We start from the raw sequence: 26,218 nt of genomic DNA on the forward strand, positions 1-26,218 counted from the left end.
CTTCTTCTTCTTTTTTATATGGCGGTTGGCAACCAGCTTTTTGGTGCATTACCGCCACCATCTGGACTGGAGTGTGGATCAAATGGTCATCCTACACTTTCCTAAATTCTTTTAAATAACCCAGTTACCTTCAAAAAAGAAAACAAAAAGGAAAAACAAATTTCACCTGATTCTCTTTGCAGTATATCATTCAAATTTAATGTCATCTGGATTTCACCAAGTTGTGAGATAAATCTTTGTCTGGCTTGATGGTACTCAGGACAAAACATAATTACATGCTCTATGGTCTCTTGACTATTACAATATTCACACATTCCATCAACATGCTTTTTCATGGTAACTAATGTTCTGTTTAATCCTGTATGTCCTAGCCTCATTCTGGACACCACATCTTCTTGCTTGCTTCTGCATGTATTCCTGCTCCTCCCCACCTTTCCTTGAATACTATGCAGGTGTCTTCCAGACTGTTCGTTATCCCATACAAATAGCCATTTTTCATTTATTTTAGCTTTGATTATACTTTTGACTTCAGCTTTGCTGTATTTAATATTCAACTCTATATCAGACTTCCCTGCTGCTTTCTTTGCACATTTATCTGCTAATTCATTACCTCCTACACCTATATGAGCTGGTACCCATATAAATGTAGTACTAATACCAGACTTAAGCAGATTGTTGGCTAATTGCATTACTTCATATACTATGTCCTGTCTAGACTCAGAGTGACAACGTTTAAGGCTTATTAAAGCTGAGCTAGAGTCTGACGCAATCACAGCTTGCTTAGGTCTATTGCTCTCTACCCACAATAAGGCCATCCATATTCCTATAATTTCTGCTGTGTATACAGCTAAATCATCATTGATTCTCTTTCCAGATTCAATGTTTAATTGAGGGATAACATAAGCAACTCCCATTTTCTTATCAGTCTGCTTAGATGCATCAGTATATAAAATGACTGCTTCTTTATATTTGCTCGCAATGTAACTCTGGACCCTCTAATGATCCACTTCAACATCCTTCTTTTCCTCTAATAAGCCCAAGTCTACTGGAACCTCTGACATCAGCCAAGGAGGAACAACAGGATATGCCACTGTAGGGCTTATTTCAAGAGCACTGATTCCCATATTTATTACCTTTTGTTTTATTGTCCAACCAAAACTTTTAATAAGGTAACTCTCTCTCTCTTGACACTGCCATAAGACTGATTGACTCATGTGTTTTTCACTATGACCCCTTAGATTTGTCCAATACACAAGAGACAGCTGGTCTCTTCTAAGATAGAGAGGCATCTCTCCCATCTCTACCTGGACTGCTGCCACTGGCGTGGTCTTAATTGCCCCACAGCATAGCTTCAAACCTTGGTTCTGAATTACATCTAGTTTCTTAAGTGATGTTTTAGCAGCAGACCCATACACTACACACCCATAGTCAAATACAGATCTCATCAGCCCTGTATAAATGGCTTTTAAAGCAGGTCTACTTGCTCCCCATTCAACTCCACGCAGACACCTCATCACATTCAACACTTTCTTGCATTTCTCAATATTTTTTTGTATATGCATTGTCCAAGTTAATCGTTTGTCAAACCACATTCCTAAATATTTGAAGAATTCCACTCTTTCTAAATCTGCCCCAGATAATTTGATTTTAACATCTACATTTATTTTCTTCCTAGAGAAGAATAAAGTCTTTGTTTTATCTATTGAGATCCTAAACCCCCATTGAAGGGCCCATTCTTGGACTCTGTTCACTGCCTGTTGCATCTTACCCACCACAAAATCTATATTTCTTCCTTTTTTCCACATTGCTCCATCATCTGCAAACAATGCCACCCCAACTGAATTTTGTATGTCTTTAAAAATATCATCAATCATTATTGAAAATAATAGTGGACTAACAATACTTCCTTGTGGGACACCATTTTCCACACTGTATTGCTCACTTAATTCTCCATTTATTTTAATTTGAATTGTTCTATTAGACAAAAACCCTTTAATCCATTGGAACATCCGTCCCTTTATTCCCAATATTTTAACCTTTATCAGTATACCTTCTTTCCACAACATATCATATGCCTTCTCAATGTCAAAAAACACTGCCACTACATTTTCTTTGTTCACTTGAGCCTTCCTTATTGTATCTTCAAGGCATACAATGGGATCCATGGTGCCTCTACCTTTCCTGAATCCACTTTGATAATGACTCATTAATCCTTTCGTTTCAACCCAATATGTAAGCCTGTCATTAATCATCCTTTCCATAGTTTTTCCCATCTGGGATGTTAATGCAATAGGTCTATAGTTAAATGCTATTTTAGGATCTTTCCCAGGTTTCCTAATAGGAATAATTATAGACTCCTTCCATGTTCTAGGAATACAGCCATCTATCCATACTTTATTATATAGACTTAACAAAACTTCCTTCCCCTTATCACTTAAGTTCTCCAACATGGAATAGCAGATTTTATCCATCCCTGGAGATGACTTACCTAATTTACTTAATGCCTTATTGAGTTCAGATTTCGTAAATAACACATCCAATACCCCTTCTTCGCTATCCTCAATGTCAAACACATTGCAATATTTTTCAATTGTAACTTCTCTACCTCTTTTTTCTTCTTGATTTAAATTCCCTGAGCTGTGCACCTTGGCTAATGTTTTAGCCATAACCTCTGCTTTTTCCTTATTATTGGTGATCGTTCTTTGCCCCTCAACCAACACTGGGTATCCATATTCCCTTCCATTCCCTTTCATTTTTTTAATCATATTCCAAACTCTCTCCACTGGAGTAGTTTGACCAATAGAGTCACAGAACTTTTTCCAATGATCTTTTTTAGCTTGTCTTATTGTTTTCCTAACTATTGCCTGAGATCTTTTATATTGAACTAAATTCTGAAAATTATGTGTTCTTTTTAACTCTTTAAACGCTCTATTTCTACCTTTAATTGCTTCCTTACATTCTGTAGACCACCATGGCACTATTTTAGTTAACGTCTTAGGCTTAGTTTTTGGGATTGATACTCCTGCTGCAACAATTATTCCACTGCCAATTTCATTACACAATTTCTCAATATCCTGATTTTTATCAATAGATAGTAACAATTCATCACTTACTTCTCTATACTTACCCCAATCTGCTTTTCCTAAAATCCATCTCTCTTCTCTTATGTCATGTTCATTTCTTAATTCCACTCCTATCTGAATTCTAATAGGATAATGATCACTTCCTACTGTGCTTTCCCTCACTACCTCCCAGTCACATCTATCTGCAATGGTTTTTGTGACAATAGTTAGATCTATTGCTGACTCTGTACCCCTTGCCACATCTATTCTAGTCCCAGATCCATCATTCAAACATACTAACTCTTTCTCTTCCATAAATTATTCGACTACATTTCCATTCCCATCATCCCTCTCTCCCCATAATGTACTATGTGCATTAAAATCCCCACACCAGATAATTCTCCCTGTCAAATCCTTCCAAATATCCTCCAGTTGCCTTATCTCCACTTGTCTACATGGGTTATAAAAGTTTATAATTGTCACATTATCTTCATTTGTCCATACTTCTGTAGCAATGTATTCCAAGTCATTCCCCCTCTTTACCTCTCTATACTGAAGTCCCCTTTGTATAAAAATTACAACTCCTCCTCCTTTACCTATTTCCCTATCCCTTCTTATAGAGTCATACCCCTTTATTACAAAATCCAACCTAGGCACTAGCCAGGTTTCTTGTATACAAATAATATTAGGTTTCTCTTGTAAATTTTCAACATATTTTTTGAATTCTTGGCCGTTTGCAATTAAACTCCTAGCATTCCACTGAAGTATAATTAAAACCATTATACAGGCCCACTCCATGACTGTGATTGTTGTGTTTCATCATTAAGAATATCTCTTACTCTTTCCCAAGGCATTCCCTTTGCATCCAGGTATTTTTCAGCTGACTTTACAATTATTTTAATTCTTTCAGTTCTACTAGTGGTCTGTGCTGAGCAATTGATTATCTCAGCCATGAAGAGCACAAAATCACCTTTACTCACAATCAACGCATCTTCTTTTAGTTGATCACACTTTACACATTCCTTTACATCTTTAGTCCCATCCTTTATTGTTTCTACCGGTACACCTACACCTCTTGGGACTTTCTTAGTTGCCTCTGCATAGGAAACCCCTTGGACTACTTTAATTCGCTGTACCTCCTGCATTCTTTTGTTAGCCTCACAACCTCCATATGCTGCACTATGTTCTCCTCCACAGTTGCAACATTTTAGTTTTGCCCCTTCTTCACACTTTCCATACTCATGTTCACCACTACATTTGCTACATCTTTGTTTGCCCTTGCATATCGCCGCTACATGCCCATATCTTTGACATTTAAAACACCGCAGTGGTGGAGGAATGTAAACCTTGACATCATAGCTCATGTAACCAATCAAGACTTTTCCTGGGAGTTTAGCTTCGTCAAAAGTTAACAGTACTGATAGACTGTCACATATAACTCCATTCCTTCTTGTTTTAAGTCGCTTTGCTTCCCTTACTTTAACATTTTGTATTCCTTCTTTCACTGACTCACTTAGAGGAATCCCAGAGATCACACCCCTAACAAAGTTTTTGTCATATGCCATTGAATGCTGTTGCATTGCTTTCTGTTGTTGTTCATCACTTTTACATATTACCAGTAAAGAACCATTCCTCAATTGTTTAGCGCTCCTTACCTCCCCAATGTCTTTATGCAGACTTTTGGTTAGTTGGATTGGACTCCACTCGTTAAAAGTAGTCCCCTCTTGTAACAATTTGATAAACACCTTGAACTCATCTTCACTCCTTTTCACCGTTTTTATTTCTTTATCAATGTCACTATAATCTGATTCGTCTCTATCTTTAGTTTTCCGTTTCCTATTGATTACTTTCCACTCATCCAAACTCCCGCGTCCAACATCCATCTCCCCATCCTCACTTCCTGATCCGTCATTTCCTGACCTCTGACCATTCACAGTCCAGTTGTTGCCAACCGCCTGTAGCTCACGATCAACAGACAAACGTCTACGCTCCTATTTTCCCCATAGACTTTGTATGGGGACTATGACATCATAATGGGCTAATTAACTTGATTTGCACCTGTATCAACTTCCAGCTGCTCAACTAGGTCCCATCAAAAAGCTAGTTAAACTGATTGCACCTGTATCAACTGCTTTCTGCTCAATTAGGCCAACTCTTTCTGTGTATCTCCATTCTACAAGGATATAAGGCACATTCCATCCAACTTTCTATCCATTCATCCTCTTCAAACCATTCACTCATCTACCCATTAAACTATCCCATCAACATCCATTAAACAATCTGCCTATCAACATCCATTCAACTTTCTGTCTATCAACATCCATTACACTATCTACATTTAACTTTTAAACGATATACTCTGTCTCAGGCTTTAAACATACAATCTGCTCTACAGATCCTGTTCAACTATTTCCTCTGCCCACAACTGTTTCAAAATAAATATCCTCACTACAATAATTCACTATTAAATAATTTAAGTATTTAAACTACTTACTGTTACTGTTCGGCCATTTCAACTGTCAGTTGTTATCAACTATGACTTCTGCCAACTGTTATCAAATAAAAGTTTGTTTAGCATTTTATGTTAATATACAGTATGTTTATATTTTATGTATATACATTTTCTAGTTATACCTCAAAGCCGATAAAACATCTGGTGGCATGTCAGTTTCAACGCATTTCAACTTAGTGTTTACAACTGACATTTCAAAGATTAGGTTGATCAAAACCACAGGGAGGCCTTGCCTAACCATTAGCAAAACAAACATAATATTAAAATACCTCCAGTGATTAGCCTAGCCATAGCCTATTTTCAAGTGGCCTAATAACGAAAATCTGAGCGATTATCTTCCTGTAACTGTCATACTAATGTTGTACAGTAACTGGATTATAGTGTTAGCTGTTGAAGGTGGCTGACTTTGCAGCTGGAGTTAACATAGCAACCTCCTTCTGTTGCAGATCTGTTCAGCCTGCCGTTCACGTCTGCTTAACACAGTTTAATTTTAATGTCTATGACAGCATTTGAAGTGTCAGGTCGTAGCTGTAGTTAGTGTAGCTAATACCCACAGAGTAACATGAGTAAGGGCAGCAATAAACTAGATGTACCGCATAGCGGTACAAAATATGACTGCCTCTCAGTCCTGCATATTCTCTTCGCAAAAATAAATCACGCTTGTCAATTTGTCTCCATCTCCTACTCCTGCGACTCATGTGCATGTAAATGAGTGTGTGGATATGTGAGTTTGCTTTTGTTTATAAGAGTGTGTGTGTGTCCACCGTGCCAATGCCACGCCCCCTCTCCCCTGAGAAACAAAGTCTCACTCCTTGCAAACTTCAAAACTTGAGAGCCCTGCTACTATTGCAACTAGAGCATGCTGAAAACATGTTCATCTTCATGGCTAGTTTGTTCAGCAATAAGGTTTTGTCGGTCATTTATCGTGATTTCGCACCCGTAATACATTGTTGTGACGACACGATCCATCAAAAAACCATGCAAAAAGCCCATAGACGCTCGGCTTCACTGGACTTTCAATGGCACTTACAGAGTGGGCTGATCTCAGTGCAGAAAAACTACACGTTTATTGGACAAGCGCCACAAATTCGTCATTTCCAGGGAAGCCCGGCGTCTCTGGGAGTGAATAGGCGTGTTCGACTTGAGGCAGATCTGTGCAGATCCAGAAAATGTCTAATAAGGGGAGAACCTTCACTCTCGGAACGCTTCCGGTGTGGTACTGCATCTAGGGGCGCTCGCGGGCGAGTCCAGAATGAATGGAGGTCTATGGAGCTGTACCCCTCAAAATCCACTTTTCTCGGGATATAATTTTTCAAGTAATTTGAATATTGTATTCGAAAGGGGAGGCAAAGACAATACACTTGGTTGAGTATTATATTTTTTAAAGTCACTTAATTGTTTTAAAAAGTCTTTCAAACGTGTCAATGACGTCATTCATTAGCATGATCATAGCATAGCATAAATGCTAGCGTGTTATGGGCAACAACGACCCAACCTGTAAGAAAAAGAAAGGACATGACTCCCGGATTATTTCATTTTTGATTGATAATCCATATCCATTTTGCGAAAAATAAAATAAAATCTGAGGGTTTCAGTTGTTAAATAGGTGAAAACAATAAATGTAGCCATGTAGCTCCATAGGACCCCATGTATTTTGGACTCGCCCGCGATCGCCATCTAGGTGAACTTTGGTGAACTGCAGCCAAATTCGGTTTGTATGGGATTAATAGATCTTGCAGTTGCCTTCCACGAGCTGCACGAGCTAAAACACGCCCTCATGAGGTCAGTTCAAAGACGTGATAGGGCCATTTGGGAGGAATGTCCTCATGACGATTTTGACGGGAGTCTCATGGTGCTTCCTTATGTTGGAATATGCGAAAATAAACAGAAATCGAAGGATATACCTTCTTATACGTGATTTCTTCAACAATGGTAGGCTAGCCTACTGAAAACGTTTGGATATTCTGTTATTTTCTGCTGTTGGCCAAATAGATAGACACACATATAGGGGAAACACTTGATATTGAATTTATGTGCTACAATGCAGGCCTGTTAACTGTATGACAACAGTGGTTTATTTAAACTACATCATAAGAATTTATTTCGTCAGTCATCATGCTCATTTTAATGAGTAAGAATGAAAGTTCTGCTGTATTTATTGCAAACAAAATTCCGCGATATCTCCCGCGATGTCTCCCGCGAGTCACGTCAGCCAGACTGTAGCCTGTCTGTCCGGGATGAGCTGCCCTCTGTAGTAGCTCCTCCCGGCTAGCCTCTGAAGATCACGTTTACGTAGAAAGCCAGACCAAGTCAGATCTGCCTCAAGTCGAACACGCCTATTAAATGTCTAATAAGGGAGACGGGAGACGGGCTCTGGTCGGATGGCCTGGACGCCGAGCTTCTGTATGATGATTGGAGGAACCGTCATAGAGGCTGGACTCTTTTTGATTGACAGCATATGTCGCGATCTGACAGGAAATGGTTCAAGTTCAACGGATGCGTTAACGTTAGTGTTGAATGACAGGTGAAGTCGAGAGGCAAGGCAAGTTGCAGCTCAAATTCTCATAATTTGGGAGTAATACAGTCGGTTTCTATTTGTCTTTGTAAATAGCATACTGTAAATAAAGCCGTAATGTGGAGTTACAGAGTTTATGACTTGCTTTTGTTTCAGTTCTGTATTTAGGCTAAGTTAGGTATAATAGCGCACTATATAACTGTGTATGCTACATGATGCCAACTCTATAGCCTACTGTTTGGCCTATTCTGGGTTTTGGGATATTTTTTACCCTCAAAGAACAATATAGCACCTTAATAATATTAATTTAATAATTGAACAGTTTTATCAGAGCACACAATATATAAGTACAGTGAAACACACTCATCACACAGTGAGGTGAAGCACACACTAATCCCGGCGCAGTGAGCTGCCTGCTAGCTGCTACTACAACAGCGGCGCTCGGGGAGCAGTGAGGGGTTGCCTTGGTCAAGGGCACTTCAGCCGCTTCCTACCGGTCGGGGTTACAAGTCCGAAGCGCTTATTAAGGCTCTGGCATGCTCCTGCGTCACATTTGCGCGTGTCCAAGACGTGCGTCATTTTTGCCGTGGACGTGAAGCATACTCCAATTTCTGCTGTCCTGAATGCGCGTTAAATTGTTAAGGTTAGCGCCTGCGCACTACGGATTAACTGTGATACTCTGCCCCACCAACTGGGGGCGGTACGTCGAGCCTGAAAGTAGGACACAACCACCAAAGAAGCCTGAAACGCCTGAAGAAAAGAAGAACTTGGGATGTGCGAGCACTAAACGAAGGAAGAGCTGATGAAGGAAAAAGCACCACGAGTACGTTCGCCTGTCTGCTGGGAAGTTTGATAAGCTGGCCCATCGCATCGCTCCATTTATCATCCACCAGAACACACACAGCACACCTGTTGGTATAGCTGAGAGACTAGCTTAGCCTACTTGCTTATTAGGCTACTCATGTAGCTAAGTGACTCGGTGCTGCGAGGGCAGCAATATTGGTGCGATACAAAGTAAAGACATTTTTCTGAACACATGCAGCAGTGTCATGGTAAGAAAGAGTTGTGCGTACAGATGTCCTCAATTAAATTTGTATTGAGTCTTCACACCTGCCTCATACCAAAAAGTATGAACCAAAAACCTGTAAATATGACGTGTCAATAAAAGTTTTGAAGTAACTATTTGTGTTCATAATGTATGTCTCACTGTGATAATGGGTGTATTTAGAGCGAGCGGTAGCCTAGGTTATTCCTTCAATTATTATTATGATAACATTATCCGGTGTTGACAGGCGAGTTTCGAGATTTGAGTTCAGCATTGTTCAGGAGTAGGCTAGGTGATAATGATTGCACCTGGGAGAGGTAGGCTACATTCCCTTTATTATTATAATCACTATTGATAACGCATTATATAAGGAACAGGCGAGAATGCATCTCGATCAGCAAGTGTTACATGGGTTTCGCCTGAGCGTTGTAGATAGATACCTTTAATTGGCTCTGGGTTTTGCGATTTGATTTCAGCATACGCTCATTTTTAAAAGATGCATTTAATCCGAAGTCATGTCAGCTCTCTATGCAGGGAGTAGGGCTGTCACTTTTATTCGAACATGACGTGAAATATCCGTAGTCGAACTATAAATAAACTATTCGGTTTTTAGTGCTGTGTAGCGCATTTCCCGGTGTTGACAGGCGAGTTTCGAGATTTGAGTTCAGCATTGTTCAGGAGTAGGCTAGGTGATAATGATTGCACCTGGGAGAGGTAGGCTACATTCCCTTTATTATTATAATCACTATTGATAACGCATTATATAAGGAACAGGCGAGAATGCATCTCGATCAGCAAGTGTTACATGGGTTTCGCCTGAGCGTTGTAGATAGATACCTTTAATTGGCTCTGGGTTTTGCGATTTGATTTCAGCATACGCTCATTTTTAAAAGATGCATTTAATCCGAAGTCATGTCAGCTCTCCATGCATGGAGTAAAGGCTGTCACTGTCTATGATTAGTTTTATTTTATTGTTTACCATCTCATTCAGTGCTATATGATCCAGGGCTCATGACCAAATCAAGCCAATATAATAGCCAGTAGCCACAATGAGCCCATGCAGCCACCCTGTTTCGACAATCAAAGGTAACGCACAGAACGGCCAGCAGACAGATAATTACGTCCCCAACTCATCTAAAATGTGGTGTCTTGAAATACTTTGGGTTCTACACCATAGATGGTAAAGTGACCGTTAAATATAATGTTAAAGAATGTATCTGTGGATTGTGGCTTTACATCGGTCGAAGTTGACTCATGTCGTGGTGTCTCACGTAACTCAAAGCCAGGCAAGCTGAGGACAGGCGCTCTGTTCCATCGTCGTTATGGTAACCAAACAAGTCTTCTTCTGTCTAGGTTTGTTTCTACGTTTAAGTGTTGTTCTTCTATGTGGTCCACCTACTGGAGGGGAGTGTTTACAGCAGTTCCGTTTCACACATGCGCAGTCTACGCGTCACTTTGACGCGCGGTCTTAAATTTCGGTCGACTCAAAGACGCGACGCATGCTGTAAAAATGACGCAATTCTCGTCACGCGCTCACCAGTGCCGCGTGCGCGTGACGCAGACGCGGGAGCATACTTTGGGCTTTACTAGTAGGGCACGGCTGCCCCCCACTTTGACACTCTAGGCTACATATCGTTATGATCGTGTGATATGATGATCTATAATCATAGCCACACTTTTCTCATAGTGCATTGTACATTGTTTCGGCTTATTATGTTCTTTGCTACTTTGTTTACTTGGAGATAATGCCTGATGCGATTGCCCATCTGAGAGTGAAGAAATGAACGGGATTTTAATCTTCAGTATTGTTGGACATTTCAAACCGTCTGGTAATGACTCAGAACCGCAGAAACGGTCCCCCCAAAGAAAATCTGTCTCACAACGCAGGATTTAGATTTGAATTTGAATTTTAAGCCGCCGGCGGGCAGTCTGGCGCCTACACTAGCAAGGCTGAAAAAGGTAGACTTGTGTTTCTGTTGTGTTGTGGCGGGACAGAGGAGGGTTCTCACACTTCTGGCCAATGATACACTTTGTGGGCGGTAGGGGCTGATGTTTTATTCAAGGGGCGTGGTTAGAGAAACGCGGGAATTGGCGGGTTTCAGATATCTACTTTTGTGGACCATTAGGAGTAGCCATCTAGCTAGTCTTCGTTTGTTGTGGCTTTACGTTTGTCCTCATGTGTTCCCGCTCCAACTCGCTTCTGGCGGGACATTGTGCAGGAACTATAGAACATACACGGGAGACTCTAGCATAATTTAGTTTCAGCTGTTGTTGTAACATTAGTTCGCTTTAGCCTGGCTATTGCAAGTTTTGTGTTTCCGATCAAACAGCGGGCGGAAGGGTGCTGGCCCGGAAAAGAGCACAGTTTAACTTAAGAGTGACATGGAGTCGTTTCAGAAAGTGGAAAAAATTGGGGAGGGCACGTACGGTGTGGTGTACAAGGCAAAAAACAAAATCACGGGAGAGACTGTTGCCCTCAAGAAAATCAGACTGGACACGTAAGTGATGGAGTCCTGTCAAAAAAAGGGATAAGAGTTATGATGCCTCCTTTTTGACTAAGCTGCAACTAGCTAGCAGAATGCTCAACTACAACAGATGTTTATGTAGCTACCCTTGCTGGCTAGCATTGTCTGATTAGGCACAAAGCTCAAGGGGTCTCTTTGAAGCTAGCTAGTTAGCCAACTGTCAAGTGACCTGCTTCTTTGACCTACATGTTCAAGAGAGTAACGTTATCAGTTTCTTCACCCACGTGCATTCCTTTTCTAACCATTTCTTTATACCGCCATTGAGATACACATTGAACAACTAAAGTTGTATGGTGAGAACGAGATCAATTAGCTTGCAATTCAAAGTGTGTTCGCTAGCTATTAGCTGCTTAGGTAGATTGAAAAACAGCAGATATCCCTTTGTCTTCGGCTGACGTCTTGATAGCATTAGAGAGAGAGAGAGAGAGAGAGAGTTACATAATAGATTTATAGAATATTTTCGTGATAATATGGATGCAAGATAAATTATATAAGCACTGTAGTGGTATATCGGTATGACCAGGTAGACAGGCAGTTACTGTCCGCTCATGGTGCCGTTGGTGTGTAGAGAAAGCTGTTATCCTGTGATAGTACTGGACATAAAAGTTTGTTGTAAAAGTGCTGAAGTTCTTCCCTATGTTACAGAGAAACCGAAGGAGTTCCCAGCACAGCCATCCGCGAGATATCCCTTCTAAAAGAACTGAACCACACAAACATTGTCAAGTATGTGTTAGATGTTGTCTTTGATTCATTTTGATCTTTGATCCCCCTCATATAATACTCCACTGGTCGGCAATGATTTATCAGCATCTTTAGTGATCTACATTTATCAACTCAAGATACTCAAATCTAATGTATTTTCCTTCTCTGGGATGGATACAGTTGTATGCAAATGTTTGGGCACCTCCTGAAAGAAATCAGAATTCGTATGGTGAAAGTCAATACTATCTATAACTATGGCATGTATAGAAGTTTGGACACCCTTGTACTTTAAATTCTCAGAACATAATATTAACTTGTTGAGCCTTATTTTACTCATTAGAAACAGCAGGTCATGTGTTGTCAGTCAGAAAGATCAGCCTATGACAACTCCAGAAACGGATGAATTCTGACTCCTCAAAGTTTGTTTCAACGCTCAGTAAGCATAAACTGCAGCCACACTTTCATTTGAATCCTAAGCACGTTTGTCACATTTGTGCCTGTCACCCCCCTCCCCCATATGACTAAAAATGTATCTGTCACAGGTGCTGTGGTGCACGATTCACCATTGTACTATACAATGTTGCTTGTACAAACATTCATCCTAGACCAGTGTTTCTCAAAGTGTGGTCCGCAAGCTATCTCAAGTGGTCCACGAGCAGACATGGTAAAATATAATATAGATGAGTTGTTTGCAATATTGAACCAACTTGTATGTAAATCCAAACAGTTCTGCAGCACTGCCTATGTAAGCATGCGTCAGTTTAAATCATATGAATCCTCTGTGCTATTTTGCACACAGCAAAATAGCAGTTAAATGTTTATTTTACGTTCATAACATAGGAAGCAACCCAGTTTAAATATATGAAGATTGCCTCATTTTTTATTTCATTTTATTGCGACAGAAATTCCTTTTATTTATTTATTTTTCACTTCAAAAATCAACCAAATCTGTTGCTGAAACTCTTGAATACCGCTGTATTTGACCAAGTTATACCCATTCTTTTTTCCTCTCTCCCCAGGCTGCGAGATGTCATCCACACAGAAAATAAACTCTACCTGGTTTTTGAGTTCCTTCACCAGGACCTCAAGAAGTTCATGGATTCCACCACTGTCACTGGAATCTCCCTCCCTCTTGTCAAGGTGCATGTGCTTGAGAAACGCCTCACCAGTTGCTCTTAGTCTAGCTTTTAGAATACTTCTGGATATAGTCCACTTAATTTAAATTTATCTTTTGAAATATTCTTTTATCTGATTATGCATAAAATAAGTTCAATTACAAATGTGTTTGATTGATAGATAGATAGATAGATACTTTATTGATCCCCAAGGGGAAATTCAGGATTTTGAATCTGCTGTGCAGTCGTGTGCTGTACATAAGTTTACCTTGCCTGACTACATACAACTTACTTCACTGCCATTCTTACACAGTTAAAACTGAGTGAACAATGTCCAAGCTCTCGGGTGACAGTTCCCTGTCCCCAGGTCACAACATTTTACAAGTCAGATAGGACTCGAGTCATTGATAATTGCATGATCAGTAAGACTGAACTAGACATTGTGGCAAAGTTTGATGACACAGAAAGATGTGTTTATAAGTATAAGTATATATACTCTTTTGATCCCGTGAGGGAAATTTGGTCTCTGCATTTATCCTAATCCATGAATTAGTGAAACACACTCAGCACACAGTGAACACACAGTGAGGTGAAGCACACGCTAATCCCGGCGCAGTGAGCTCGGGGAGCAGTGGGGGTTAGGTGCCTTGTTCAAGGGCACTTCAGCCGTGCCTACTGTTCGGGGTTCGAACCAGCAACCCTCCGGTTACAAGTCTGAAGCGCTAACAAGTAGGCCACGGCTGCCCGTGTTTTCGTGAAGGTGTGTTTTTTTTTTTGGTCACCTTTTGCGTACATGACTTGCAACTGCCGATGTTGCAACTGTTCATAAAAATAGCTTTTAGCTGTCCAGTTCCTTGACCAGTCTTATATCGGCATTATTCAGTGGCATCATCTGATGAGTTCAGTCAGCTTTTCCTTTACATAAGTGATTTCTGACTGTCTGTGCTTGTTTGCTTGATTTGTCTGTTGCAGAGCTACTTGTTCCAGCTTCTGCAGGGTCTGGCGTTCTGCCACTCCCACCGCGTGCTCCACAGAGACCTAAAACCTCAGAACCTGCTCATCAACGCCCAGGGAGAGATCAAGCTGGCTGACTTTGGGCTGGCCAGGGCTTTTGGTGTGCCCGTTCGTACTTACACACATGAGGTGAGCACGTGTTAATACACACACAAGAGGTGCAGCAGAGCTTACACTCAGGGTGGGAATAAAGAACTACACATGGTCTACTCTACACACACACACACACACACACACACACACACACACACAAACCTCATCGGTGATGGTGGCATTGCAGGAGCAAAATCGCAGCAGCAGTGTACCGATTTCAGCAGCAGTGTACCGTAAGGCCTTCATGACCAAACAAAAACTAGCCTAGCTAGCACAAAGCCTCAATCTTCCAACTGGACAGTCAACCGACTAGGAACCCAGTGTAGACAGGATGGAAAGGAATAGACACTAGCAGGCAGCAAGTCTTCAATAGCAGTGCAGTAAGTTATTTTACTGTCTATTAAAAAGTAGCATCAACAGTAGGGGTGTCACGATTCTCCAAATCCTCGATTCGATGCAATTTTCGATTTTAAAGTCACGATTCGATTTTCGATCTTTTTTTTTTAACATTACTATTAATCCATTCCTTATATGTTATTTACTCTTTTTGGCCTTTTCCTTTTCTGTTTCGGGGGGTTTTTATTTTGAAACCGCTTTTTATTTTGAAACCGTTCCAACCGCGAGGTTGTAATGTAAACAACCAACATTAGGCTTAAACAGAGACGTGAACATAGTGAAATGAAACAACACAGAATTATAATTTGATCGTTTCAGCACACTTCGAAGAGACCCAAGGTTAGTGTTCATGGATACTTATCAATGTGCATTTTAAGCCTTAAAGTAACTTTGGACTGTAACTAGATCATCTTTTCACTTGCTAAGTTGAGTAGGGTAAGTTAGTTTTAATTGACGTGAATGAACGAGTACTTCCACACCGGTGATTTCAAAGTAGCAAGAGGGGCTTTGATTTCGGTAGGTTGATGTGTATATTTTAACTGGCTGCAGCCTAAAATTGAGTGTTGATGCTGCAGTTCAGCACGTGCATTTGTGCGTCTTGGCATACATGCTGGATGTGACATTGGGGGTGTGGCTGCATCGTCGATTCTACTTTTAAATTCGAAGTTCGAGATTGAGATGTAATTTCGATATAAAATCGAAATCGTGACACCCTTAATCAACAGTGTTGACCAGTCACAAGATGTCTCGCTGATGGCAATTGTGGAGCCCAGGCCTATGTTATGATGGCATTAGGTGATACATAGACTGTTCTATAAATACAGTCTATGAGGTGATGCATGAATTGATATATTTTTTTTATTTATTTAAGTGCTTAAATCACATTAGTAGGTCTATATTTGTTGAACTTCCAGCCTTGTAAACATGTAATAATTATTATACGTTTCTATTTTGTTCCTATTTCATGTAGATATGATCTTTCGTTAGTTAACAGGTACATGCAGTGGCACTGACACGGCTTCTCTCTCTCTCACATACGCACATACACACAGACCCCCCTCCTCTCCTCTGTACTTGCATGTGAATTCGGAACAAACTAGATTGTTGCAGCACAAAATGTGACCGAATGACCGTTCAGCTTGGTGTTCACTAAAGGTTGACAATGGCATCATCAACACCGCAGCGCAATGCACATGCATGCAAATTAATTAGTTTGTTATTATCACAACAAAGCCAATCGCGGAGACAAAGATAGCAGCGTGTATGCAAGCTGGGTTTTTGGTTGTTAGCTGTGTCAACTACTTGAGGATAACATTAGGCATTAATTCATTACCTGTGACATAAAATGTTTGCGCCTCACACAACAAATTGTCTACAGAATCAGATGAGCTGATCTGTCACTGATCCATATGCAGCATCGACGTTTATTGGGGCAACTAGAGGAAATCCTCATCCAGTTGAACGAGACGACCTTATAGCCTACCGGTAGCCTATGTCTTTACCACAGTATGCAACGCAAATAATCTTAATCTCCTGATAGGCTAACAACTTTTTTTTAACGTCACCCAAGACTGTGCGAAATGTGCATAACCATTTGTTTATGTAGTCGTGACAACGCGTGTGCCTGAAATGCGTTGTCACGATAAACAAATCTCGCACACAGGAAGAAAGCTATTAGGTCTTTTTTACATTTTACTTTATTCTCAAAAAACAAACGTTTGCATCATCTAAAGCAGACCTGTTGGTTACCCAACATAATAAGGAATTTTAAATGTAAAGCTTCCAATGCATATCGCCCCCATGTGTCCGAACCCGAACCGAACCCGACTACAATTTCTAAATATTTGTCCGAACCGGACCCGACCCGTCGGGTCCCGTCGGGCTCGGGTCGGGTAGCCACACTCTAGGCTGGGTCCACTTGAATGGATCAAAATGTCACTGCTCTTTGTAAATAAAGCATTATTCATCCATACTGGAGTGTACTGCTCTGGAAAAATGACATTGCAGAAGGCTGTTGTGTTACAAAGATTATTTGAGGATCAGGTTAGGTTAATAGTTGAATATGAAGCCATCTTAAGTAAATCAAACTAATTTGAAGGATGGCAAAGATGAGCATCTTTCCCGACATGAATTTTCACATTCTGATGTTTCATATTATGTGTTGAATCTTTTTTGTTTTGTATGTCTTCAGGTTGTAACCTTGTGGTATAGAGCCCCTGAGATTCTCCTCGGCTGCAAATACTATTCTACTGCAGTGGACATCTGGAGTCTGGGCTGCATTTTTGCCGAAATGGTATGCTGTTGTGTTGGTTCCTTGCACAACAGTCCAGCTGTAGCTCTTGTTATGCTGTTATTCACCATGTGCCATTGTTTGATTATTATCAAATATGCAATTACTTTTCTAATGATCTTTGCAAGAGTAGGAAAGTATTGATCCTCTCATTTTAAATGTATGTAAAGCCTGTGCGCTTATGATCATAGAACGGACACATAAACTCACCAAATTATTTTTAGCCTTGATATATTAGCCATTTGATGTGGCTTTTTTAGCTAGCTGATTAAGGTGTCTTTGCTAAAAATGGCTGAAATGTAAGTTTAACCCTTTTCCCCAGATTACCCGAAGAGCGCTTTTTCCAGGAGACTCTGAGATAGATCAGCTGTTCCGTATCTTCCGCACACTCGGTACCCCTGACGAGAACGTGTGGCCGGGGGTAACCTCCATGCCTGACTACAAGCCGTCCTTCCCAAAGTGGGCCAGACAGGACCTTGCTAAAGTGGTGCCCCCCTTGGATGAGGATGGAAGAGACCTATTGGGGGTGAGGGAACATTCTAAACTGCGTGTGTGTGTGTGTGTGTTAGTATTGCATGGTGCACCGATACTACAAAACTATTGCAATACCCTGAAATTAAAAATGTCACAATACCTAATTTTATTAAAGTAACATGCGTGTGCGCAAGGCATGCTTCTAGTCCCTCCTCTCCTAGCCTGTGGCTTTAAATCAGGTCTTGTATTGATGTTCATGTTGATTTGTCCTTTTTTTTCCAGCAAATGTTAATCTATGACCCAAATAAGAGAATTTCTGCCAAAAACGCCCTCCTCCATCGGTTCTTCCGTGACGTGTCCAAACCTATCCCTCCTTTGAGGGTGTGACGAAAAGGACAGAAAAGGACTGACCAGAATGTACGGAGCTCCTTGGTGTGGTCCCTGTGAGACCCTGTTGTTTCTGCATCACGTCATGAACAAGTGTGGGTCACCCCTGCTTTTTAAGGGTTGAACAGTACCAGTTGCCTTTCCTTCAGTTCAATGCAGGTGCCTTACATTCTGTGATTCATTTCATCTATTTTAAACCGTGACGCCAGCATTACTTCTCCAACATTCCATCTAATGTTTTTTCGGAGGGGAAACCTATGTGAGTGTGTGTGTTTATTGTTTTATGGAAGGGGTACGTGACTGTCTTTGTGAAAATTGCCATTCCATGCCATTCCATAATTGTGTGGCCTGATTAGACAACACTATTTGTGGGTTTGTATTGTCTTGGTTAGTGTTACAGTATCCTGGCCTTCCCTGGGGAGTAGGTAAAAAAAACTGCCTGAGCAAGACCTCACACCATCCGTTCCCATACCCCATTCCAGTACATGTGAAAGAAGATAAATAGTATTTATTTTAGGAGGGGTCTTGAGAAATGGGAAGTTTTTTGTAAGTTGTAAGTCTCTCTCTAGTTCATAATATTTTTCCAAATGTGGATTTTAATGTCAGTTTGACCAATTTTACCCATTTGATAATTATTCATAAAATTGTTACCAAGCTGTCATGCGTGTCTTTTCTTCCTTTGTGAGCTGATCATAGTGCTTTACTAAAGGTTGGACAATGTGTTCTCCTTCATACTTTAATGAATAGGCTTTGATCATGTAAACAGATGACTCATAGAAGATTTATGTTTTATCCTATGGCTTGAAATTATCTTGACTTGAGATTTACGTGTTTGTCTAAGTATGTAATCTTACCCTAAATTGGTTTTCAAAGCTGCCTTGAATGCATTTGATTGAGTTCTGCAGGCTATTATCTGTACAGCAGGTATGTTATTAGCGCTGGTATTTGGCAGTCTATGCCAGGGCTTCTGACTTTCTTTAGTTCCAAGGACACCCTGTGGGGGAGAAAATAGTAGTAATAATAGTCAAATAGTAACTTGTAATTTGGATTCTATAAAGTTGTGGCAAGGTTTACTATCCTGTGTTTTATGGCAAGTGTGTGACTTAATCTATCTTTTGTCAACTTTAGATTTTGCATCACTTGACATGCTCGGACTAAAACATTTCTTTATGTTCATCAGCTAGTAGGAATGGTTCTTTAACTGATTCAAGATCAATGTTAATGTTGGTGGGAGCAAATAGACACACTTTGCTTGTTTTATTGGTGAAAAGTGTCATTATCTGAGAAATGATAAACCCCAACTTCATAATTTAAAGCAAATTATTTTCTGCACCCTACTTTGAGAACCACTGGTGTATGCAATTCATTACATGATAAATACATTATGTAGCCTACATGTAACAGTGAACAAACATGTCAGTCAGGGGCTGGTTTTACAATGCTTGTTACATTGACCCAGAGCTGGACTGCTTTTAGTGAGATGGAGGAAGAGAACTGTATTTAGATGGGAGATTACACAAATCAAATCAAAGCAATACTGGCTTGTGACTGCTTGCTTTCCTGAGTATTTTATTGCTGGTCAAAGCATTTGGTGCTGGGCTGGTTGATAAACACCATCTATGGTGTGACAATATAGATGGTAGTAAATGTAGGTCCTCACTAATGGCAGAGACTTTCTAATGTGGAGACACAGCACTCAAAAAATCCTCCATAGAAATTCATGGGGTTAGTTTGTAACGCCAATATGGCCGTGTCTACACGTACCCCACCCCTTCCTCGGCAAAACGTCGACATGTGAATACATTGAGCCAATCATGTGGTGTGATGTGAATACATTGAGCCAATCATATGGTGTGTTGTGAAGACATCGTGCCAATCCTGTGTTGTAAACTCACAGCTGGAGCATAATTGGTGTCGTGAAGCCTTGCGCACGTGCATTTCTGCTGAATAGGATGCCCTATGAGTGCCCAAAAAGCGTTGCAATATGGCCGCCGAGTGGAGGCACTTGCCTAAAATGACTGCTAACGGTCTATAAAATGCCGAATACGAAAGGGGTCTGTCTTAACCACAGACGGTAAAGGTCTGTAACTGGAAACACAGAGCCTGGAAGTTTTACATTATATCTCATCTACCACAAAATCACTTTAATATTGTGTTGAGCAGATCATTTCCAAAGGAACAAATGGTGATGAACTCCCGATGAGCTGTACAATGCCTCAGATGCCACACCACCTCCGGAGTTTACAAATCAAAAGTTACTTTTTAAACCACCCTTATCGGGTTCTTGCAGAATTGCACTCCATGACAATAGGGGGCAGCGGAACCACTTGCGTTTTAGATTCGACAGTAGATTCTACTTAGTAAGGCGCTACATGATTGGTCGAAAATCGGTTTCTGCTGTTAATATACAAAATGGCTGAAGTAGTCGAGCTCCAAAAGCTGAAGGTGAGCAATTTATTCCAAATAGGAGACAAACCCCTTCAAACTGTTTATTGTACTTACGTATGTTGACGTTAATTGTTACTACGTTTAATTGTTACTAAGTTAATAAGAATTATTAACTGTCTTTCGTTCAGTGTTTTGTTAGTGTGTTCTGTTCATGCATGCTAGCTAAGTTACAACTAGCGACGTTAGCAAAATCAGTGGTCCATATTACCAGAATTGCAGTGGTCTTGTTTTAACACTGTTTTAAGACTGTTAAGGGTTGTCCATACACGATCAAGCAAATTTTATCTCTGTGATAACTTGGCAATTGTAACGGTTATAGTGAGCTAAGAATATCGATCTATCGCATCCTAGCCGTCGAGCTACCAACGTTGGCACGACTGAAACGGTAAATTTAAGCTTTGGGCGGTGTGATGGGCAAACTCTTAATGCTGAATGACGTTTACTCAAACTAAATACAGCCAGATTAGCTTTAGAGTTAAAAGTAACGTCAGTAGTATTTCCCTTTTAATAGTATCAGCAAGTAGCAGCTAAATTGTGAATTTGAAGGGGGCTTTTCTGATATCAGCTTCTGGGTTTAGGCCAAATCTCGCGTTCTTTCTCAGTAGTTTGAGATGAGTTAAATTACCAGTAGAGGTTTTATACTGGTATATTCACGCTTGTTGTTATTCTCTTGTAGTTAGCTGAACTCAAGCAGGAATGCACAGCCCGAGGACTGGACGCGAAGGGTAACAAAGGTGACCTGATTGCCCGGTTACAGGCGTACCTTGAAGAGCATGGTATGGATGCGTAGTTGTTACTGTCACACATTCCTTAATTTGTGAATGCAGTCCGTACCCCCCCCCCCCCCCCCCCATGTATTTCCATATTAACTAACTATTTAACTAACTACAAGGATACAAGGACGTTTATTGTCACATGCATATAGTTACTGGAAGTAAGAAATGCAGTGAAATTATGTCTAAGATTAACCCACAGATTAACTAAAATTAACTAAGATTGCTGTCAGTGTTAGCACACTCGTGTCCGGTCTCCTAATTGCATGGACTGTCAAGCATGTAATGTTGCCATGACATCATGTCCATATACAGAATATTTTAGTATTACATTGTTGTAATAATAGTAAACTGTAAACTGTAACTAAGCATTGTATGAAATATTTCCATTGCAGATGAGGAAGTTAACGAAGAAGAAGTGTTGGGAGATTTTGCAGAGGTATGTTATTTTTGTCTGGTAACTTATTGCCCATATGTCCTGCAGTAAACTGCCCTGAAAGTCGGTGGTCCTGTGGAATATGGTTGTTTATTTACTTATTTGTGTAATGCATTAGGAGAGCTTCTCCAAAGATGAGACGTCCCCTCCCAAAGTTGTCAAAACATCTGATGATGAACCAGAGCCAGCGTAAGTATGGATTTTTCTTCTTCTCTCTCTTCTTTACTACAGCCGTTATATATTGGGGACTTAGGGCTGATTCAGACTGGCTGCGTGGCGTGAGCGTGCGCATGTGCAAACGTGTGCATGCTAAACAGAAAGTGAATAGATGTTTTCATAGGTAGAGGGATCACCTCAGCGCAGGGTCAGACACGTTTCTGGTGTGCAAAGACATAGAAAACTGCACGCAACAGAACCGCCATGTTCACGCCACGCAGCCAGTGTGAATCAGCCATTAGGTGTTCAGTGTATACTTTTATACTTTCAAATTAAGTAAAAGAATTTTCTCTGCAAGTTCTTAAAAACATAGGAGAAGAATTATTATAAGCATTACACTGTAATTGTAATAAGCATGCTCATTTTCATTGAAAGCTCTACTGTTAATATTTAGCAAATAGATAACACTTCATATAATGGAGTGTTTGGGGGGGGGGGGTTACTTTGAATACAATACTTTGAATACTGAGCAAAATGTTTTCTCTATTAGTCTTCATCCATGTTACAGTGCAAGTCTCAGGACACTAGGGGGCAGGCCATGTGCGTCCAAAAATATACTCAACCCTTTAAGGGAGCTGATATCACATCTTTTTCCCTCCTTAAGTGCTCCCGAAAAGAAGGTGGTCAAAATAACTCTATCGGAGTCCGGTGATGAGGTATGATCTGTTTTCTTGTGGCTTTGGTCGTCAAGTGATTTAAGAAATTATCACACACACACACACATAAATGCTTCTGACTCTAGATCAGAAAATGTTTATCAAGGAATCTAGTTTGGGGAGCTGTGGCGCTAGTGCCTGCAGCGTCCGTGCCACGTTTGGGTTCAAGTGCCCACGCGGGCTCGGGTTCGAATCTGACCCGCGGACATTTCCTGAACCCACCCCATCTCTCTCGCACCTACACCGTCCTAAATAATATCTAAATAGAATATAAAATAATTCTAGTACTGGTTATTATTTTAAGGTAACCAAAACTGGAAGTTGTGAAATTTATTAGAAGTTTTACCTATTTTTTTTGCTGACTCAAGATTACATGCTGATGCGACATTTGGCAGAAAAGATAGTGGTGTTTGTCCTCATGATTTCAATATTGTTACTGTAGAATTTTCCATGATGTAGTTTTAAATTTATATTATCCATCCCTGCTCAGAAGCTGCTGAAGAGGGCAGAGCGGTTCAACATGCCCCCAACAGCAGAGAATAAGAAAGCTGCCCGCGCTGCCAGGTGAGTGCCCATCTTTTAAAGTACAGCTACACTCAGTGTAATAAGATACCCCTCATGCACTGACTTCAACACAAAACAATGCAGTCATTGTGTACATGTTTAATGACACAAGATATCCACACACATACTTTTTCTGTAATATCCAATTACCCGTTATTTCATGGTTTCACACACCTACTCATTTGTTCATCTAATCTGTTTTGTGTTAGGTTTGGCTTGCCTGCCACAGCATCATCAGCTTCTTCTGAAGGTGCGTTATGATGTGATTGGTCATGATTTTTGCTTTCTCTGGTCTCTTATCAAATTGTCAGTACTACAGATGCTTTAAGGTATGTTTGTCTTTTTGCTTTTAAAGGTGCCTCCATCAGTGCCAAAACCCCTGTAAGTAGCTACTTGTCTTTTGTTTGCTAATTTGACACTTGTTTTTTTTTTTAAAGTATATATTTTTGGGGCTTTTTAATGCCTTTAATTTGATAGGACAGTTGAGAATGACAGGAAGTGAGAGGGAGAGAGAGTTGGGGTGGGATCCGGAAAGGACCACGGGGCGGGAATCGAACCCGGGTCGCTGGCGTACAGTGCAGGTGCCCCAGCCAGTTGCGCCACGTCTGGGGCCGACACTTGTTTTTTTTTTTTAACACTTTCAAATCTGTTTAAAAGTCAAGTTACTACGATGTGTCATAAACATCAAGTGTCTGTGTATCACAGTAGGGGTACAGATAAGAGCATAAAGCAAAGCTTGTAAAAACTGTAGAGGTAGAGTTTGCTTAACACAAGGGAAACTTGTTTGGAAAGCTGTCAGGTTACCTTCTTGCTAGTTGTTTAGCTTTCCTTTGTTGCTGTTTGCCAGAGTGGCATATGACCAGTGGTGACCAGAGATAGCGTAAGACTTGAGAAAGGCCACAGGCCGATGAGCTGCTAGAGTGTGCGGTCTCCCTTTGTTCATTACATTAAGTATCCCGTGACCAGCACCTCAAGAAATTTCCATCGGTGTGCGTTTGCTTCCCCCTTCAAGACCAGAGATGGCGTACCTTTATAATAGCAGCAGGTCCTGATGAAACCAGTAGGGCATGCATCTCTTTCATACTAGTGGATAAAGTTTAATGGGACCCCAAAAATAGATTGTGGGCCTTTTCATAATCTTTAGAGGACCACATTTTGACATCAGATATGAAAGGGTTTTCTAGAAACGTGTAGCCTGGGCTTTTTGTTGATTGAACGTGGGAGTTCCTCCTCACGCAACATTTTCCCATGGGAGGCTATACGTGTGGTTTTGCCCGTATCAGCAGTTCTACCTGTTATTAATGCTTTTTCAAAATGGTATCAAAACCTTGAAAAGGCCTCCAGAGGAAGTCTCCAACCGAACACAGAACCACAGAACAATACCCAGGCTCTGTGGAATAATCCCCACCTCAGTAACACTAACAGAGGAAGAACATGTAATCAAAAAATATCTTTATCACTCTTGGTTGTGTAACATTTTTCAACTACCGCTGGTCTTATAAAAGATGTTGCTGATGCTGCTTTTTAGTGCTTGGAGCATGAATGGAGGTACATATCAAGAGGACAGGACCTGCATAGGGTGCAGTAGTGCTTAACTTAACTCTGTGTAACAACTTCATTACTATACAAATTAGAAGGGTGCTCAGAGAATGCAGACTTCCTCTAAAAAAATAGAGTGTCTGGCAACGTATCTTGCAAGATCAAGAAAAAGCTCATTTGAGCAGTCACATGTGTCGGAGATGGAGAGATGTAACGATTACCAGTATAATGGTAAACCGCGATAAAAATGTTGACGATAACAATTACCATTTTCATTTCAAATATCATGATTACCGCGGTGTGGAAACCGTGTGTTTAATCCTTCCCAGCTTCATCCGAGCCTGCTTTTGACATGCAGTAGGCCTAGTACAGTGAAACAAAACTGGTACCCTACTGACTCTGTTGTCTAATTGATGGTTTTAGCTAAGATTCGGATTAGGCTTCACCTGATTTTAAAAGGCGGAACTTTTTCAAAATGTGCACTGTATCATGTAGCCACTCTGCGTCTTTTTCTGTTCACGTCCACATTAAATCCATTCCACTCACATTATCAGAAGAATACAGTAGCCTAAAGTTTTATTTTGAACGCTTACTTTGGTCTCACTCATTGCATCCAAATAACAGAAATAGCAAACTCCAAGTTATGGTAGGGTAAGTTAAGCTATAAGCACATAGCCAATTGAACATGAAGAAAAAAGTGAACGGGACACTTTTTGAAACTATTTCAGCTTGTGTAGGCCTATCAGTGCTTTCTGAACACATTGAACACACTTAGATAATAATAATAATAATAATAATAATAATAATAATACCGTGATAATACTGAAAACCGTGATCATTTTGGTCACTATAACCGTGAGGTTAAATTTTCATACCGTTACATTCCTAGTCAGAGATACCACAAAATTAATTGGATTTTTCCTTGAATAATGCTGCACCTTTCCACTAACTTTTATGAAAATCCAGCTATGGCAGAATGTATTAAATGTGTTATACTGGCGTAATCATATAAACACAATGAACACTCTAAGTATTGTCTATCAGGCATAGAGCATGAACTTATTTTATTAACCAATTTCCTTGGTTAAGTCCTTGGTCTTGAGTGAAATCATAAAATGGCAAACAAAGCCCTTGTTAAATGACTTAGGATAGTGGCTTTTCCTTCTGTTATCCATTGCTTGACTGTAGTATTGACATCTCGGTAAATGCACTATTGAGTACAGATAGCGCTAGGCAACGGCTCTGCAATCACTAGAACTGCCGCGACGATCGTTTTAAAAAGTTGCATGTACAATGACCGTGTAAGAAAAAAATAGTCTTGCTTTTTTTTTAATTTATTTTTTCAAACTTTGTTTATTAAGCAAAGTGATCTCAAACAATGTTTCACATTCATGTACAGTTTTCTTTTTTTTCAAGAACAATCAACCCCCAAACATACAAAAGAACATACCGTTTT

The 26,218-nt window shown here is 40.4% G+C and overlaps 2 protein-coding genes and 1 long non-coding RNA gene across 5 annotated transcripts in view; 2 read left to right on the plus strand and 1 right to left on the minus strand.

The window, feature by feature from the left end:
- LOC121707042 lies at positions 1 to 16,330 on the minus strand. Its single transcript, XR_006031211.1, has 3 exons — positions 16,320 to 16,330; positions 6,006 to 6,011; positions 1 to 128 (listed from the first exon to the last, which is right to left on the minus strand). It is a non-coding gene; the product is annotated as an uncharacterized LOC121707042 (long non-coding RNA).
- Positions 11,216 to 23,736, plus strand: cdk2 (cyclin-dependent kinase 2). 2 transcript variants are annotated; one of them, XM_042089259.1, is made up of 7 exons: positions 11,216 to 11,632; positions 12,305 to 12,382; positions 13,381 to 13,501; positions 14,449 to 14,619; positions 17,171 to 17,272; positions 17,592 to 17,823; positions 23,727 to 23,736. In XM_042089259.1, coding segments are annotated over exons 1-7 (822 nt in total). In that variant the 5' UTR covers positions 11,216 to 11,516; the 3' UTR covers positions 23,729 to 23,736. The 2 variants fall into 2 exon arrangements, with proteins under 2 accessions (XP_041945193.1, XP_041945192.1); XM_042089258.1 differs by lacking the exon at positions 23,727 to 23,736 and adding an exon at positions 18,026 to 18,789 and having other exon boundaries at positions 11,219 to 11,632; positions 17,592 to 17,795.
- The window catches only part of LOC121707041 (SAP domain containing ribonucleoprotein), a 24,195-nt gene continuing 18,444 nt past the window's right edge, over positions 20,468 to 26,218 (plus strand). Inside the window, exons 1-8 of one of the 2 annotated variants that reach the window (XM_042089262.1) lie at positions 20,468 to 20,575; positions 21,255 to 21,354; positions 21,747 to 21,790; positions 21,906 to 21,976; positions 22,608 to 22,659; positions 23,153 to 23,223; positions 23,433 to 23,473; positions 23,579 to 23,604. In XM_042089262.1, the coding sequence (XP_041945196.1) occupies positions 20,543 to 20,575; positions 21,255 to 21,354; positions 21,747 to 21,790; positions 21,906 to 21,976; positions 22,608 to 22,659; positions 23,153 to 23,223; positions 23,433 to 23,473; positions 23,579 to 23,604 (438 nt within the window). In that variant the 5' untranslated portion in view covers positions 20,468 to 20,542. Of the gene's footprint in view, positions 20,576 to 21,254; positions 21,355 to 21,746; positions 21,791 to 21,905; positions 21,977 to 22,607; positions 22,660 to 23,149; positions 23,224 to 23,432; positions 23,474 to 23,578; positions 23,605 to 26,218 lie in introns of both variants that reach the window. The other variant, XM_042089261.1, reaches the window with a different exon arrangement.

The sequence above is a fragment of the Alosa sapidissima genome, chromosome 4 (assembly GCF_018492685.1).
Source record: "Alosa sapidissima isolate fAloSap1 chromosome 4, fAloSap1.pri, whole genome shotgun sequence".
Classification (NCBI taxonomy): Eukaryota; Metazoa; Chordata; class Actinopteri; order Clupeiformes; family Clupeidae; genus Alosa; species Alosa sapidissima.